We start from the raw sequence: 18908 nt of genomic DNA, 5'->3' as shown, positions 1-18908 counted from the left end.
GATCTCTGCAGACACACAAGTGCATGATAGCAGAATAACATAACACAGCTATGTTAGTATTTTTGGTGAGAGTGGTTCATGAAATGAAGTAAGGAATCCTTCCTATTTCGGATCTAGGATTTAATAAACGATTTGTTCTGCTGTCTCTGTCGTGTATGCATGTGAGAGAACACACAGGGTCACCACACTGCACTGACAGTCGAGCAGGGCCGGGCTGTAGCTCATTCCTGCTCTGTGGAAAGGACAGCCGCGTCCTGCGTGGGGCTGTACGGCGCCGTGTCCCGCTTCCTCCTTTGTTGTCACTTTCCTGAGTGGGCGAGCCGTACCGCGCGGCGGGGCAATGGCATTAGGCACGGCGCGGGGTGCACGGCTCGGGAACTGCCGCTCTTACAGTGACAAGGCCGCGCCGCTGCCCGCGCCGCCGGTTTGTTTCTATACAACATACCATCTCGTTACGCTATACACCACGGAAAGGCGACCTGCCATAACCTGCCCGGAGAGGCGACTACACCCCGACCTCTGCACCAGCGGCCCGGGATGCGGCCAAGAGCCTCTCACCGACGAACCCGAACTCCTCAGGAAACCCCCCCGCCTCCCCCATAGCTTCTGCCGCAGCCAAGCCTCCAGACCCATCGCAGGGGCGGAGCCGCGGGACTAGCGCCCTCCTGAGCGCCGCACGTCTGGTTACGTAAGTGCCGGCACTCGTCGCACCACCCCCAACCCCGCCGGCCGTTATGCAATCGCCAGCACATAGACCTACTGTACCACGCCCCCCCCCCCTTGCTCCGCCTAGCCCCGCCTCCGCCCGCCTCCATTGGCCGTCCCCAGGCGGCGCCAGTTGCCGATTGGGGCGCGGCGGCCGCCAGTCACGGTGCGGCGCGGCTGGCATGCGGGCTGCGCGCTCCGTGCCGCGCAGCTCTGACCTACTAACACACATCCCTCCGCGCCGTCGCAGCCGGTGCACGCTCTCGCTCGCTTCGCGTACGGGCAAGGGGGGCGACGCTGCCCGGGGCACGGCGCGGCATAGCGCAGCGTTCTCTCCTCGCTGGATGGTTGGCGCCCCGCCGAGCACTCAAGGTAGGAAGGCGCGGCGGGCACAGACGTGCGCGGGGCGAGGCGTTGCGAGGCGTTGCGTTGCTTTGCGCCTGGCGGCGCCCTCCCGCGTCCGCACGTCGCCCAGGTCCGCGGCGGCCGTTACATAACGCGCCTCGCGCCAACGGCCGCCGCCGGAGCGCTGCGCTGCGAAGTCCAGCGCTGCGCCCTCCGTTTCCGCGGGGTCGGCCTTCTGTGCCCGGAGCAGGACGCGCCCGCTGAGCGGGGTGCAGGCGGGATGCCGCGGCACGGGCGGCTCCGTCACCGCTGTCGCAGTATTCCTGGCGCCGCGGGACGGACCGTATCGTAGTTCCTGGAAATATGGCATTATGTAACGCGGGGCCGCTGGCGGCGGGCCGGGAGCGGCGGGGGATCCGCCTCGCTACGGAGCGACTGGGGCTACCGCGCCGTGTCCGTCACAGGGTCCTCCCCACTACATTTAGCCCCCGCAGTCTGGCAGCGGCACTCGATGCACGCTCGCGTCCCGGGTGTGAGCCTCGCGCCCGCGGAGCCGCTCCGGTCAGGTGGTTCTGGTGGAGGCGTTCCGCTGCGCGGTGCCCCGGTTTCGGCTCTCGGCCACCGTTCCTCGAAAAAGAGACTGTCTCTTTGAGGAGGGCCGTGCCGCGAAGCTGTCACCGCGCCGAGCGGCAGCGGGACGGCGCCTCACGCCCGGCGGCGCGGCACGGCCCCGCCCCGCCTCACGGTGCACAAGTAGGTCAGTATGACAGCCTCGGCCGCGGCGGGCAGCGCGGCCGCCGGGGGCGCCGCCGCCCCGGTCTTACTCCTCGTGCGGCCGCCACGTCCCTTACCCGCGACGCCGTTGGCGGCCGTTGGCTGGGGCCTGACGGAAGCGGGCAGCCACCCCACGTCCGCGCGGCTGCGGGTGAGGGCTGGGGGCGCTGCCGCTTCCCCCTACCCCGCAGCCCTTTGTTCTGGGCCGAAGCGGGCGGGGGGCGGTGGCGTGGGGCCGCGCGGAGGGAGCGAGCCGGGCCAGGCCGCCTTTGTGGCCGCCGTGTCTCGCAGCGTTGGCCCCACAGACCGCCGGGCGGCGCGGCCGGAGCTCGTCGTGTCCGGGCTGCGGCGGCAGACAAAGGACCCGTGCTCAGCGGTGCATAGTGGCTGCGGGCGAGACACAGCCCCACCGCCGTCCCCATGTTTTCGGCGTTCTCCTTACGTAACGAGCGAGTCAAAAATGGCTATTGCCCAATTGTGCTGTTTTGCCAAGTCACTTCGGTACTCAGTGGCACAGCGCTGCTCTGGGGTCAGGCTGTGCTTCACGCTTCTCGGGAGCAAACCTGCCAGCGCTGCCTTGAGCGTTCTGCAGTTTTTGTGTGTCCATAACGGTCCTCCAACCAGAGAGAAACAGAATCACTCTTTGTGACCAGAACCCCTAAAGGTAATGTTAGCACCACGAACGCTTGCCGTGTGTTTCATGGTAATTGCTGTAGATAGCAACAGTGAAGTATTCAAAAGTATTCAATAAATGCAGTAGTGTCAGTAATATGCAAACTTTTCTGCCGCTTGGTTGTGGAGGTCAAGTTCAAGTCCGATGGCAAACCCCTGGAGTTCTGTTAAGAGCAGCAAGCAGCCTGATTTTTTCCTTGTTCTTGTAAGTTGAATGGTTGTTCTCAGCTGCACTGTGCTCCCTCCTATGTATGTAACCTACTTTGAGTCATCTTTGCCCTTGGTAATTAATTCAATTCAACGGGCAGTTTAAAACAGTGCTGCGTGCATCACTTTTACAGTCCTTGTTCAATCAAAATGTTGACTTTGATGAGAAATGTGAATGAATAAGGATTCAGGCTGTGACCTACAGACCCAGTTTAAGCCAACAAGCATGAGGATTACTGAATAAAAGATCCTCAATATCACTGGCACTAACAGATACCGCTTTAAACACTCTCACATTATAGACATATTTATGTGACTGCTGAAGTGCTAACCCTCTTAACAATAATCTACCTTTCCATTTTTATTAACTTTCTATTTTTGACTCATTCTGCAGGGGACTCTTACTTATCCATATTTATACAGGTTTGAGGATTTGACATCAGAGCTTCACGTTTCTGCTGTTGTTTTTCTTTTTTTATTTTTTTTCGTAAAAAGAATAGATCTGAAAGGTGTCAAAAACCTTAGAACCTTCCCATGAGCAATATGAACTTACTTGACCTCTCTACATCTAATCCTTTCCTAGGGAGGCACAGTGTTTGTTATGCTTGAGCTGAAGTTTGTTGAATGTACAAACATTGTCTATTGCAGTGCAAGTAGTGCACAATCTTCAAAAGATACCACTACCATGCTGTTTCTTTTCAAACCTTTATCGTGAACTAAAAATCAGAAAATAAACTTTTAGCTCATTTTAAATTGACTTATTTTAGCAGATAGTTATGCAAACTATGTTTATGCAATAGCTTTTTTTCCAGACAGTAATCTTCCTGTTATAACATCACTATGATGCAATAACATGAACAATAAAATTCTCTGTTTGTGTCTTATTACACACTGTTAAGCAATGTGTCTGACTCATCAGCTTAATTGACTCTTCTAGGTGACCTTGCCATGGTCATTACAGCCAGTTATGAGATACAAATGTGCTTAGGATATGTAATAGAAAAAATATGCAAATAGATGGCCAATTGCTACAGTTTGTTCTAAGACAAAATGTCAGATGATTTCTGTTACAGTATTTTACAGCATATGGAGAAAAAAAAGGATATTTTTAAATTAGGGTGTGTAACTGTCTAATACAAAAACAAGCATGACTGTCAAAAATAGGATTGCATAACCAAAGACATACTTGGGCTTGATTCAAAATCTGATGGAAGCAATATTCTTAATAACTTCTTGTACTGAGAGGTAGATCTGAAGTGAATTATGATTGCCCTCCTTAGAAATCCTGTTGTTTTCTTATTTCCTTATTCAACTATGGACTTGAATTTCATATTTTGAGGCTGAATCTGGTAACAGATAACACAAACTTGTCCTATAGAAAGGCTCATATAAGAGGATTTTCCGTTTTTTTGAGTTGTTCAATCTTGGTGTAATTTTCAATTTTGTCCTAATATAATTGAATAATTACCAGTTTTACCAGTTTTTGACACATAGATAGGTTAACTGCTGTGAAGCATATGCCAGTGCAGCAAGACCTTCTCTAGAGAGTGGTGCACAACTGAAAAGAGCTTGGTGCGGGTGGTGGTGCTCTTCAAATCTGGCCTGTCTTGTGGCATTGGAGCTCTGAAGGTTGCTATTTCTCTGTTCCACTTTCAGTGAATGGTAGATATCAGCATTTTACAGATTGTGTTTATTTCATGTTTGCACTTTAGTTATATAGTGTGGTACGTTTAGAGTACCTGCTGGGATTAATTGACATAATTCTGATGCTTCTAAATAGCACTATATAAATTTAGGTCAGCCGAAGGTCTGATCCATGCTTGGCATTTTAAGAATACAGTTCAACTGAAAAGAGCCATTTATTGCCAGAATAATTAACAAGTGATTTTGTATTTTTTAATGATCCTTAATTAGGAGAACATAGTTCTTATTCCCAGAGCACTGTTACTGTTAAGTGACTGCTTAGTAGCTTTTCCTACATGAAATAGCTGTTGAAATGGGGAGAAGTGTATTGTTACTTCAGTTCCTGCTGTTTCTATTGGGATTTTAGTTAAATTTTGGGGAGTGATGTGATAGTTAAATAAAGCGGCATGATTTATATACACATATATCACGTAGTATGTAAGTATAATTAAATATTTACATGAGTAGTACATGCATTCTCAGTTTTAACGTTTTTCCTCACACTTTGAGTAGCATTCTTAAATTTTGATCCCCCACCATACCCCTGCTTAAACCAGGGCAGATAGTTTAGGGAAAAAAAAGTTAAGCAGATCTGGTACAACCATACCGTCTTCCTAAGAATATGTGGATCAGATTTACACCTATTAACCTTGACTGACCTTTCTGATAAACTGCTACATATTAGTCCCTCCAAAATAGTCATTTTATTTGCACAATTTGTGTGCTTTACCTTTGCGAAGCAAGCTCTATCTGAATGAATAAGTTTTTAATTATTAAGATAAACAGCAACTGAAATAGTTTTCATAAAGCCAAAAATCTCTTGTAAAAATTACATATGGCAATGACTTTATGGGTACAGGTTGGAGGTGGGTAATACAAAAATGCGATGCTGTTTTGGTTATGGTGATGAGCTTAGTCATTTTTTTTAAGATATGATTGAAAAGTGTCATAATAAAAGAATGGTTCTTGATGTTTCCATGGAATACATTATTTAGACATGTACCATTACTTACTTCCAATGAACGAATCAACATTTTAGCAAAAATAGGTCATCTTGTACAAAGCTATCATCATCAGTGCTCCACTGACCTAATTACATGTTGATCCTGGAACTGTAAGCTCTTAAGATGTCCATGAAGTTGTAAGAAAAGGGAGCTTTGTGCAGTAGCAGTAGTCATGTATTGCTCCTTGCTGTTGTAATGAATTCATGGTCTATATGAATGTAACTATGTAATAACAGTAATTGGTGATAACATCCATATTGCTCGTGCTTTTCCCTTCTGTGATGTTGGGTAACTTGTCCATTATAGTATAAATTGCATTTATCTAGGGTTTTTTTTTTCTTCCTAGAAAGCTTGAACTTAATTTGCTCTAAATTGTCCCTCTTGCCCAATAACTTATCCTAGGGACAGGGTCACTCGCTATTTCAGTGGAGGCAGCATTAAATCTTAAATAGGAACATAATTTTGCAGACAATACAAGGTGTGTTGAACGATTTCATTGGAGATTGGAATTGGATTTGGGGGTTATGTCTTCAGCTGGAGAAGATTTCTAAATTATGCTAAGTCTGACAGATGTAGAAAAATTTGTGGCTTAGTTTTTGTCTGGGAAAGCCAATAGTTGTAGAGTGGCTCACAGTAGAGGTTGAGTGGTTTTAAAGTGTCTAAGCAGTGTTTTATTACTACATGTATTCAGTAATAAAACTTAGAAACACAGCTTTGTCTCCTGTGTGTGCAATGCAGGTGATTATCTTTCTGTACCATGTAAAAGTCTTCAGATATTTAGCAAATGTTTTTAAAACATTTGGAAGATGACAGTATGAAGTGTATTCTTCAGTTTTTCAAAGTTTAAAATGCAATCTGGCATTTTGCTGCTTGTGAGTGGGTTCTGCACTAGCTTTTCTGATGCGTAGACTTGTTTTCAAAATAAATAACCTGTGACAGATTGACAGCAGTATAGCTTACCAGACCTATGCAAAACATGGGAAACAGCAACTAAAAGCATGCACAGACATATATTAGTGTGAGCTTTCAATGTATTTCTGCACTTTGCACATAGTTGTTCGAATTCTTTATTTACTATAGATGGGAATAAAGTCATGGTTCTTTTTTAAAATATGAAGCTATATTTAATCTTTTTTTCCCTGTGTTGAAGGATTGTGGGATGCATTTGGCCAGAAACTTCACAGAAGTGAAGTTTGTTTGACAGTAACCAATTGTTAGAAATAGTATTTAATTTTGCTTGGTAAGTCTATCAGAAGGATAGAATTAGTTTCCTTATTCCAGGATCTCTTTTGAAATATATGTTTGGAGATAACATGAACTATTTTGATAAATATGAATAATAACATGCAGTTACTCTGTGAGGTAACTTAAATATATGTGTGGAGACCCATGTGCGTTCTCAAAAGCAGAACTGACTTGTGTAATTAGATTACACGAAACAGAGAAGCCAGATTGTGAACCTGTCCTTCAACCTCTTGAAACATTTCGGATATTACGATGTGAATACACAAATCCCTAGGATCAGATCCTTAATGTACTGTTTTGACACAGTCAGAACACTTAATTTATCCACAGATTTCAAGAAATACTTAACTTTTCATGATTTCTATACGCATAATTTTTTGCTTCAGTAGTATGAGTTCTACAAAACAGTCTCATTAATGCTTAGATCTGGGATTGTATCCTGCTTCTATTATGGCCAGTGGCATAATTGCTGTGGGAGCAAGACTAGGTCTGTAGTTAATAGGGTTGAGTATTATTGCATTGTTGAATTGGCTATCAATGCCATTAACATCAACCAAGTTAAAAAAAAAAAAAATTAAACAGTGACTAATGTAAGGCAGTGTTAAATGTTGGTTTTGTAATACTTTATGAGGGAGTGATAAAACAATTCAAAAATTAATCCTGAGGGAAAATATTGGAATTTGAAATATAGTTAGAGGGATAATTACAGTTCATTAATTCATGTGTAAATACTGCATTTTCCAGTGGAATTATAAAATGCAAGTGAAGTGAAATGGCAGTTTTTATTGAAGATGTTTTGCCATTATCATCAGATGGAATTTACTTTGTTTACAGACTTAGTATTGGTCTCATCCACATGGAGAGGTATTGAAAAACAGAGACTCTTACTCCTGTTTGTAAAGCAACAAGTCCAGTTATTGTGATAAAAGTGCTCAAGTAAAATGTGGAAAGCATTAAATAAAGATTTATAGTAGTTTTGCTAGTTCACAGAAGTAATGGCATTAGAAAGAATACATAAATAACAAGTCAGTAAGACTATGTCAGTGGATTACGTTTCTGTCTTTGACAGCCTTACTGATGGACTCTGGCTGGGAAAAAGAAAAGTTGACTAGATCACAAAAAACACTACTGTTCTGATGCAGACAGAAGTGTGTAAATACATACATAGGTGTAGACTTGCATGCAATGTACCTTCTGTCAATTTGTGTCAGGAACAATGTATATGGAAGAGGGACTGGCCAAAACAGGAGTTAATCAGTGCTAAAATGAGGAAATTGTATGCTTGAATGACCCAAACCATAGAAACCATGTGAATTGAAGGATAAAAACTCTGCGGTTTTTTTTTAGGTTTTAAGTGCAGCTCAGTGCCAGCATTGAGATTGTTTGGACATGCAATTGAATCTTTACTGATACATAGACAGTATTAATGGCAAAATATGTCATTAGTCTAAATTAATTTGTAATAAAAACAAAATTTGGCTAATTATTTTTATCCATTGTTTTCAATTCTTGTATTTTCCCTAGATCCTAGTGTTGGATAAACACTAAAGTGAGATCACTTTGAGCTGGAAACTACACAGCCATGGTTCTTATCCTAGGACAGTCACATTTAAGACTTCTACAGGGTGGAAATGCAACATTGGAGTATAAGACGGGGAAAAAGAAACACATTTGTATTGAAGATATGAAGCATCATTCTTCCAGAAATAAGGAAAAACCCAATGTTTTATAAGTACTTCTTTGCCACTGTTACTGTTTCGATAAGTGTAGATGTTCCAGGGTATCTTGCATTTGGTTTCTATACATAGAAAATAATGGTATATACACATTACTCATTCTCTCAGGAAAGGGATAATATTATTTGTCTTTGAGCTTAGCTCTGAAGTACTATAAAATTCAATCAGTTTCCTGCACTGGTAAGGCCATGAAATTCCGCAGTAGTAGTTTTTAACACTTCTAGCCTCAATAAAAGTTGACTGAGTTTCATATTAAGAAGCAGGTGATGATTTCTTAGGTACTCGGTGTATGTTAAACTGCGTATACTTCTATGTTTTATAGAAGGTGGATGCATTTCCAAAGAAGCTTGTACATTGTTAATAACACAGGTGAATAAGACTGATGAATAAGGATGACTACGGATCAGTAGCTGTGCATTTCCAGTGCGATGGGATAATAAAATTAAATCTCAGTATTTTTCTCCATGTTTTGTAAAACCACATTACACAGTCTGAATATTTTACAAGTGCCACAGAAATTCAGGTGATCTGTCTTTTTTATTTTTACTTTTAAAATCCATGTGTCATATAAATATGTATATATAAAATATGTTACACAATGTAGCAACATTCATATTACATATATGTATACATATAAAACAGCAACTTTTTTATATATATATATAATATATGTATATAAAATGAATATTGCTACATTGTGGAACTTTTTTTTAAACGTGGTCCAGCTGTTATTTAACTTGACACCAGTTAGAAGTCTGGATCAGGGTCTAACTGTGTAATTACTTTCTGTTTTACAAATACAGAAATTCATGTTGCTGCTCTTGCACTGAAGCGTTAGACAATGTCTTTGATGTGGCTGGCTTCTAACTCTATTTTCCATTAAGGCTGTATTATTGAAAACAAATACATTGTCAGTAATTAACTATGGATTTTAGGAAATTGTACTTAGCTGTTTTATTAAATGTGCTGATTTTTTGTGACAGAAGAATTGTCATGGTTTAATGGAACAGAACCCAGCTTGAAACCTGAGTCTTTATGACCATGCTTTATTTTTGCTACGTCATTCACTTATCTTTGCCTTCTGAAAAAGAGAAACTGACAGAATAAAATTCATTAATTCTTTTGTAACTTTCCAAACTGATAGTATTGAAATTAGTATCAATAGCAATTGTAATAACATTTCTGATAAATAGTGATACTGATTTCAAGATGCTTATCTGTTATTGTACAGGCAAGAATCGTTGCTGACGCAATAGTAAGTGTTATAAAAACAATTTGTATGCTACATTCATTTTACCAGGAACATGACTGACTGGAAAGTGAGATACTGAGAAGCTGTATCACTGGCCAAGATCTAGTGATCTTGTGAGAATAAAGTATTTTTTGCTTTAAGAGAAACTAAATTAAAAAAAAAAAGTCATTTAAGTGCTAAGTTCATTTTTAATGATCAAAATGTCTGCAGCTAAATGTTAAGCTCATTTTCTTTACCAGTGGCAAGACTTTTACATCTAAACTTTCACTTCAGTGTAAATACTGCTTTTCAAGGATGTGCATGCCTCAATAACATTAAACTTTACTTTGAGAAGTGGATTTGTTATATCAAATTATGTTAATAACTGTTTATTCTCTAATGTATTTTTCAACACTGGCTTTAGCATTTTCTTCGCAAGAGATAAGAAAAAAATTCACACAATGCATTTTCTTCATCAGATTTTTTAACAGGCATATGTCAGAATTTTGTTTATATTTACTAGTTTGCATCAGCATGATTGATTAGAAAAAGGCATGTTAAAACCCCCTGTGTGTGAATAAGCTTTTGTATTTAGGTACGTATATCTGTTTGATATGTGTATGAAATCAATCATTATATCTTTAATAGCCTGAATGGATAGTGCTGTGATTTTAAGACAATGGAAAGCACTCCAGTATCTCTAAATCAACTTAAGTTATTTTTTAATCCATGCAGAACACATGTATAGAGCGTTTCTAAGTTAGGCACCACAGCTGTCTTCAGAAGAGATGTTTTGATGTAGAAGAACAGGATACTTTCCAGTGCTGCTCATCAGTGTGCCTGGTGTCCTGCAGTGTTAAGTATTAGAGGTTAAGTTGATCAGTGGTACCGCAGAAAGTTCTGTCATAACGTTATGGTAGCATCAAAACCCACTTCTTAAATTGATTTTTTTTTTTTTCCTCATTGGATCACATTGTATTTGTTTTGGAAGCAAATCTGCTACCTAGGTATCATGAAGTGCAGAGTATTAGTTGCTTCAGCATTGATCTTCCTTCAGACAACAGCAGGTTTAATGAACCTAGTGCTACTGTTATTAAAGTTACCTTTGTATTTCTGAAACCAGTGGTTTCTAAATAGTAATCAACTTCTCTGTTTTTTTCCAGGTTTTTTTTTTTTCCCCAGAAGATTCCTGTTGGCTCTACCAAAAAAATTGGATCTAGGCACTTTTGTTTGGAACTATGAAACAAACAGAAGAATGTGTGTGGATTTAAAACTACTGTATTTATTAAATTGTAGAGTGAGAAGTACTGGAGAAATAGCTTGCTCTGTTGCTCACTGTAGATCTACTGCGAATTGTTTCTGATGCAGCTGAGAAAAATGCAGACCCTTAAAAAGGAACACGGATCTGTTGACACAAGTAGCAATGTGGACAAAATCATGGTACTTAAATCTACTTTAGCAGAAGTGTCTGAAGAGTTGTCTACAAATGAAGATATACTACTTACTGAAGCTAGTAGTGGAAAAAGCAAATCTTCAGCTTGCCGGAGAAAGCGAGAATTCATTCCAGATGAAAAGAAGGATGCTATGTATTGGGAGAAAAGGCGGAAAAATAATGAAGCTGCCAAAAGATCTCGTGAAAAACGACGACTGAATGACCTTGTCTTAGAGAACAAACTAATTGCACTGGGAGAGGAGAATGCCACTTTGAAGGCCGAGCTGCTTTCATTGAAGCTAAAGTTTGGTTTAATTAGTTCTGCATCCTATGCCCAAGAGATACAGAAACTCAGTAGCTCAACAACTGTGTATTTCCAAGACTATCAAAGTTCCAAACCAAATATTAACTCATTTGTAGATGAACATGAACCATCTGTAGTTGGTAGCAGTTGTATTTCTGTCATTAAGCATTCTCCTCAAAGCTCTATGTCCGATATGTCTGAAATGCCATCAGTTGAGCATACTCAAGGAAGTCGTATACAAAGCAACTGCAGAAGTCCTGAAAATAAGTTCCAGATTATAAAACAGGAGCCCATAGAATTAGAGAGAGAGCCAAGAGATGACAGAGGTTCATACAAAGCATCCATATATCCAAACTACATGGGAACTACCTTCAACATGTACTCACATTCTCCGCCTCTCTTGCAAGTCAATAGGTCCTCCAGTAATTCCCCTAGAACTTCAGAAACTGATGATGGAGTTGTTGGAAAGTCATCTGATGGAGAAGATGAGCAGCAGGTTCCTAAGGGTCCAATCCATTCTCCAGTTGAACATAAAAATGTTCATGCAACAGTTAAAGTTCCAGAAGTGAATTCTTCTGCTTTGCCTCACAAGCTTCGAATTAAAGCCAAAGCCATGCAAGTTAAAGTGGAAGCAATGGATAATGACTATGATGCCACACAGAAATTGTCATCACCTATTGATATGTCCTCAAAAAGACATTTTGAGCTTGAAAAACATGGTGCACAGAACTTGGTGCATTCTTCTCACACTCCTTTCTCAGTTCAGGTGACAAACATCCAAGACTGGTCACTCAAACCGGAACTCTGGCATCAAAAAGAACTCAATGTAAAAATTCAGAATGGTTGCAAAACTGGAGTTGTTGAAATAAAAGACAATGTCTACAATGTCTCTGAGTCTGAGAACCTGTATTTGAAGCAGGGCATAGCAAACTTATCTGCAGAGGTTGCTTCACTTAAAAGACTTATAACTACACAACAAATTTCTGCATCAGACTCTGGTTAAGTTACTACTGAGTAAGGCTTATTGTTTAAAAAATATGTCATTTGCAGTAGATAAATGTTTTGTATTATACTGAATTTTCACTGGACTCATGATGTCATTTCACTGTAATGTTCATATAACATCTGATTGGTGTCTTTTCGTGCACAAATTATTATGAAGACTAGATTGTGTTATGATCACTATGCCTTGTGTATAGTCAAGTAGCCTGTACAAAGGCTGTATATAGTGAACTTTTCTTTTTGTTGTTCTACTATAAAATGTGTAAGTTACCAGTTACAATAAAATATTGGTGACAAACACAGGACATTTATTCTAGTTGATTTTAAGAACTTGTAAATAAGTTGTTAATTAAAAAAAAAAAAAGGCTTTTTCTTACACTGTGCTCAACTTCACTTACATATTTGGTTTTTACAGCTTAACTTAACCAAATTACAGTTTACAACATATGTAAACCCTCTGGCCACGTTTTTTCCGTAACAATTTTTTTTTAGAGGAGAATAGAAATGAAGTGGATATTTATAAATGAAACAGTAACAGTTCATAGCCTTAGCCTTCTTTAAATTATTTGTTAGTGTAAATTAACCAAAAATCACATGAAATCTAACCCACTAATTCTAATAGCAACAACTTTTTTTTCACCTCCTTTCTCAAATGAGAATATCCTGAATGGTTTATTGTGACAAACCATTTTTTTCAATATTATAACGATGTTTTAGATGATATTAGCTATATTGTATTTGTGCATCTTTTTAAGTTCTTCAAAGCCTTGCACTGATAAAATTGGCTACTGCCATCATTGTCAGAGCGTTGTTTGTGTGTGCAAGGAGTGCAGGCATGGAAAGAAATATGCACAGATGCTTTTACACAGCTTTGTCCCTCTCGTATTCCATGGTTCTTTTTACGACAGAGCATGGGCCACATTCACGTGAAGGATAAGATTTCTGGATCTGTGGACTCTGTGCTCAATTAGGCAAATATCTACACAGGGCAGGCAATAGCAGTAGCAGGATCATAGAAGGTCATTTGCTATTGTAGATCCATTGTGGTATATAATGCAATTTTAAGAGTAAAGTAAAAAGCTTGCCACCAATTTGGCTTCAGTTTCAATCTCTTAATTAACTGAACTGGAATACCTTGGCTTAATACAGGGCATTTTGCAATAATTTCTTAAATGTAAAATGGTACATGGAGAGCTGTACAACTTAGATACTAAAGTTTATGCAGATTATGAGTTCTTCTCTTGATGACTTTGGTGTTCTTCATCTTTGAGAAGAGACATTGAACCATGGATACTAGAATTGCATTATACATCCTGTATTTGGCTTTCCAAAGCCTTTACTTAAAATTTAAAAGTAAGTTATAAATGTAACATTGGTTTGGCAGAGGTCCTTTTCATGATAGTTCCACCTTCTTTTAAAGTACCAATAAATCAGACTAACAAATGCTTCCTGAAAAGGCTTCTTACTACTTGCCATGTTGTATAATAGAATTTTACCATAGACTTAAAATACTAATAGGTAGTGATTTTTAAATTCATACTTGACTTGAGTGAGAGGAAGTTTGTCAATTTTTTGGGGATATGAAAAGGAGACTTGAGTTACTCCTGATAGCTCTGAAGCTTGGTCCAGCAGTCAAGGCAATGGCAAAACTCTGATGTCAGCAAGGCCAGGATTTGATGCCGTTATCTTTTTAGAAGCTGATGATTCACAGTCATATTCTGGGTGGACCTTGTCACAGACATCACTGATACTTCTTGAGCTTTTTTTGAGCCTTCTAACTGCTGTGCTGTATTTGTGGCATTCAGAGCTGATAAACTGTTATTCTTTGTTCATGCCTTAATAATACAATAGACCCCATAGTTGGGCTCTGTATGTATTTGGTAATTAATATAGATGACATTTCAATGTTACTGAAAATAAGCTCAGGATTATTGCATGAAATGTAAAAAATTGCATTGAATGATGGGGATATGAAACATGAGGCAGTGGTTGCTACTGGCTCTTTGCTTGCTAAGTATCTTCTGTAAGCAACAACAGAACTCTAAGTATTTTGCATATTATTTATCACATGTAATGTGTTCAAAGAGAGGACTTAAAACTCTCAGTGTTGCCATCTGTGTAAGCCGAAATCTTGTTTGTTTTTTTTTTCCATTTCTTGTTACAGCTGTTTGTCATTATGGAAGAATGTTGTCCTCCTTCTAGCTCATTATATATTTTGTGTATCTGTTTTGTGCAATTAATACTTAACAGTAATGATGTAGTTAATTTGTTGAAGGATGTCATTGCAAGAAAGTTATAGCATGGAGCTTAGGAGCACAATCAGATGTTATTTATACACCCTTTATACCTTAGTGTTATGCTTCATTTGAAGAAACAAATAAATAATTTGTCTTTTGTTGAAAACCAGAACTAATCACAACATGATTTTTTATTACATTCATTGCGTTAGTCCAACACATGTTAGTAGGTGTTCTTTCTCCAGTTCTGCAGCTGATGACAAATCTTATACTGCAGTTACTACTTCTGTGGCCAGAATTCGGTGTAGCTTGCATGGACTGAAAGTAGAGCATGGGTGGTACATACAAAGCCAGACTTTGCTACAGTTTGTCTAGATAAAACTCAACAGAGGCAAGTGTGGTGTAGCCGGCCTGCTCATGAAAGCCCTCATCTTCTGTACCCATTGTCAGCCTGCTTTTCTTCAGCATGTGGCATCAAGGAAGAGCTACACTGAGTGGGGGGAGGGAAAGAACACAGTGAAACCTTGGCCCCCAACTCCAACTTTCAGCTGGCATTTAGTATTACGCATGAACAGAGGAGCTGGAGAATCAAGTGGATCTGTGTTACCGAGTCAGTCTCTAAGAAAGGGGTATCTTTGGCTGATCTGCTGAACTCTCCATTAGAAGTTGGAAGGTTTGTTGGAGCATAAAATGGGCTTTACATAAGTTAGATATAAAGTGGTATTACATGCTGTTAGGTTATAAAAGCTCTTTTAAGCTTAGTGATTAGCTGAGAAAACATAAAAGCTGCTGAAAGTTGAATCTTCCCATGCAAACAAAATAAATTATTAGAAAGATGAAAAATGACTGTAAAGTGTGCCTACACTTGGGAATATTAAAGAAAATCATGCATGCAAAATGGAAACTAGAGAATTATCAGTATGAATTACTATTTTTGATCGTGCTAGATAAGTTTGGGTAGCCCTAAAACTTGCTGTGACAATAATATTAATGTCTTCATGGAAAGTTTTAAAAGTGATTGGTAAATAACTGTTGATTAACAAGGTAGGGTATTTTTTCCTAGTAATAACAACTGGTGGTTAATCAATACTGTGAGTTATGAGAGTCAGCTCCTCTGTTACATCCGCCTAATTTTATAAAAAAAAACCCACAGCAATACATTACTGTGTTCCATCAACACCTATATTTTGGTAGGTACAAAGATGAAATGTGGATGTACCCATACCTACATCAGTCTTATACATCGTGGTTTTCTGAATCTCTTGAGCCTTCTGCCTTCATTAAAAGGCAGAAGAACACAAGGGTTGGTGTGAGGTTGGTTACCGAAGGTATCAGGGCTTCTCCCACCAAAAATGTGGCCCAGCTTAGGTGCATTTACACTGATGGCATGCACCATGGGTAACAAACAGAAGGAGCTGGAGGCCATTATGCAGATGGAAAACTATGATATAGTCGCCACCATGGAAGTGTGGTGGGATGACTCACACAGTTGGGAGTGCTGTGACTACCAGCTTTTCAAAAGAGATAGGCAAGGCAGGAAAGGCAGTGGTGTGGCCCTTTGTTAAGAAAAAAATATGTTAAGAAAAAATGAATGTTTGGAAAGTAATCATGGTGAAGATTGGGTTGAGGGCTTATGGGTCAGAATCAAGAGGAAGGCCGATGTGACTGACATTATTCTGGGAGTCTGCTACAGGCCACCCAACCAGGATGAAGAGGTGAGTAAGATACTTCACAGACAGTTGGGTGAGGTCTCACAGTCTCTATCTTTTGTTCTCATAGGGGACTTCAACTTCCCAGACATCTGCTGGAATTATAATACAGCAGAAAGAGAACAGTCTTGGAGGTTCCTTGAATGTGTGGGAGATAACTTCCTGACACAGATGGTGAGGGAGCCAACAAGGGGAAGCAAACTTCTGGACCTGCTGCTTGTTAACAGAGAAGGTCTTGTCAGGGATGTAAATGTTGGAGGCTGTCTGGGGCAAAGTGATCATGAAATGATAGATTTTTCAATTCTTGTTAAAGTACAGAGAGGAGTCAGCAGAACTGCCACCTTGAACTTCTGGACTTCTGGAGGGCACACTTTGGTCTCTTTCAGACCATGGTTGAGAGTCCCTTGGAAGGCAGTTCTAGAGGGCATTGAAGCCCAGGAAGGCTGGAAATACTTCAAGGAAGTAATTCTAAAGGTGCAAGAGCTGACCATCCCCAAGTCATGAAAGATGAGCTGACAGGGAAGGAGGCTGGTCTGGCTGAACAGAGAGCTTTGGCTGGAATTCAGGAACAAAAGGAAGGTTTATGGTCTTTGGAAGAGGGGGCAAGCAACTTATGAGGATTACAAACATGCAGTGAAGCTGTGCAGGGAGAAGATTAGAAAGGCCAAAGCCCAACTGAACTTGGCCACTAAGGTGAAAGACAACAATAAGTATTTCTATAAAGAAATAAACAGCAAGAGGAGGGCTCAGGAGAATCTTGATCCCTTGTTGGACACAGAGGGGAACAGAATGACCAAGGATCAGAATAAGGCTGAGATACTTAATCATAAAATCATAGAATTGCTCAGGTTGGAAAAGACCTTTAAGATCATTGTGTCCAACCACAACCTAACCAAACTACTCTAACAATCCTCTGCTAAATCATGTCCCTGAGTACCACTCAGGGTGGTGGTCTGGGGCCAGATGGATTGCACACTAGAGTGCAGAGGGAGTTGGTGGATGTGGTTGCCAAGAAACTTTCCATCATCCTTCGACAGTCCTGGCTAACTGGGAATGTCCTGGTGGACTGGAGACCAGCAAATATGACACCCATCTTCAGAAAAGTCTGGAATGATGATCCCAGTAGCTACAAACCTATCAGTGTCACATCACTTCAGGCAAGGTTATGGAACAGATAATCTCAGTGGCCATTACTAATCAATTAACGGTCAACCAGGGGATCAGGCTCATTCATTCAGCATGGGTTCATGAATCCTGTTTGACAAACTTGATATTGTCCTATTACAAAGTGACCCACTTAGTGGATGAAGGTAAGGCTGTTGATGTGGTCTACCTGGACTTCAGTAAAGTTGACATTGTCCCCCACAGCATCCTTGTGGAGAAGCTGACTGCTCATGGTTTGGATGGGCATACGCTCCGCTGGGTGAAACACTGACTGGGTGGCCAGGCTCAAAGAGTTGTGGTCAGTGGAGTTAAATCCAATTGGCAGCCAGTCATGAGTGGTGTCCTCCAGGTCTCAGTACTGGGGTCACTCCTGTCTAACATCTTTATCAGTGACCTTGGTGAGGGGATTTAATGCAGTCTCAGTAAGTTTCAAGACAACACCAAGTTGGGAAGGAGTGTTGATCTGCAGGAGGGTAGAGATGCACTACAGTGGGACCTGGTTAGATTGGATTGATGGGCCAAGGCAAACTGTATGAGTTTCAATAGGGCCAAGTGTCGGGTCCTGCATTTTGGTCACAATAAGCCCAGGCAACCCTACAGGCTTGGGGAGGAGTGGCTGGAAAGCTGCCTGATGGAGGCAGTGTAGTATGGTTAGGTTGTGGTTGGACTTGATGATCTTTAAGGTCTTTTCCAACCTGAGCAATTCTATGATTCTATTCCATGACTCACTAAAACTTAAATAGGACGATGACGTATTTACATTTTATTAATAATCTTGCACATAACTAAATATTCCTTTACTCATGAATAACTGGTAACTCCTGATTTATCTTCTCTTGTGGATATTTTCATTATGGCCCTTATGCCTACGTGAGTAGTTTATGAGACTACATTTATTTTCTGTAGAACTTAACAGAAATATAAAGTTGCATCATAAACACATTTGTGTAGTTTTATTAGAATACTAACTTCTAAAAAATCTTTTTTATTATTTGCTATTATATAGATCTGGTTTTGAAAGTAGACTATGTACAAGGAACTCAACAGAAAATCCACAGAGAATCCAGTTAATGTGGCCCTTATTAACATGATATTGTTTTCAAAATACTTCTGTACTTCATTGCACAATACAGGCTTGGTAACTACAAGAATACAACAAAACAATTTTTGGCATTTATTGCATAAGAACGAGTAGCACATACTGTTCCACTGCAGTGCCAAGTTGACAGTTAAAAATACTATGCCAAATCCTAAGGCTTTTAGCATAGTGTCATATTCTACTTTTCTTACTCAAGCAAACTTTCATATGTGCAATAAGGGACTTGCTTGAGATGAGTAATGTTACCTACATATAATCTTTACTCATGGCACAGACGCATGCTGATTTTCATATCTCTAAGGCTAGCTCTCTTGTGACACAATGGTGATAGGTGAGTCATTTCACTCATACCACTGGTT

At 40.5% G+C, this 18908-nt stretch overlaps 2 protein-coding genes across 3 annotated transcripts; both read left to right on the top strand.

The window, feature by feature from the left end:
- Positions 1-840: 840 nt before the first annotated feature.
- Positions 841-16300, top strand: NFIL3 (nuclear factor, interleukin 3 regulated). 2 transcript variants are annotated; one of them, NM_204618.3, is made up of 2 exons: positions 841-1077; positions 10766-16300. In NM_204618.3, the coding sequence occupies exon 2, from the start codon at positions 10965-10967 to the stop codon at positions 12339-12341; it is 1377 nt and encodes a 458-aa protein (NP_989949.1). In that variant the 5' UTR covers positions 841-1077; positions 10766-10964; the 3' UTR covers positions 12342-16300. The 2 variants fall into 2 exon arrangements, with proteins under 2 accessions (NP_989949.1, NP_001383370.1); NM_001396441.1 differs by lacking the exon at positions 841-1077 and adding an exon at positions 2351-2488.
- LOC124417514 lies at positions 1220-10846 on the top strand. Its single transcript, XM_046905663.1, has 2 exons — positions 1220-2489; positions 10768-10846. Exon 1 carries the CDS (start codon positions 1814-1816, stop codon positions 2471-2473), a length of 660 nt encoding a protein of 219 aa, XP_046761619.1. The 5' UTR covers positions 1220-1813; the 3' UTR covers positions 2474-2489; positions 10768-10846.
- Positions 16301-18908: the final 2608 nt, after the last annotated feature.

The sequence above is a fragment of the Gallus gallus genome, chromosome Z (genome assembly GCF_016699485.2).
Source record: "Gallus gallus isolate bGalGal1 chromosome Z, bGalGal1.mat.broiler.GRCg7b, whole genome shotgun sequence".
In the NCBI taxonomy this organism is placed as follows: Eukaryota; Metazoa; Chordata; class Aves; order Galliformes; family Phasianidae; genus Gallus; species Gallus gallus.
Note: the sequence above shows the minus strand (reverse complement) of the source record. Positions and strands in the feature narration are given on the sequence as shown.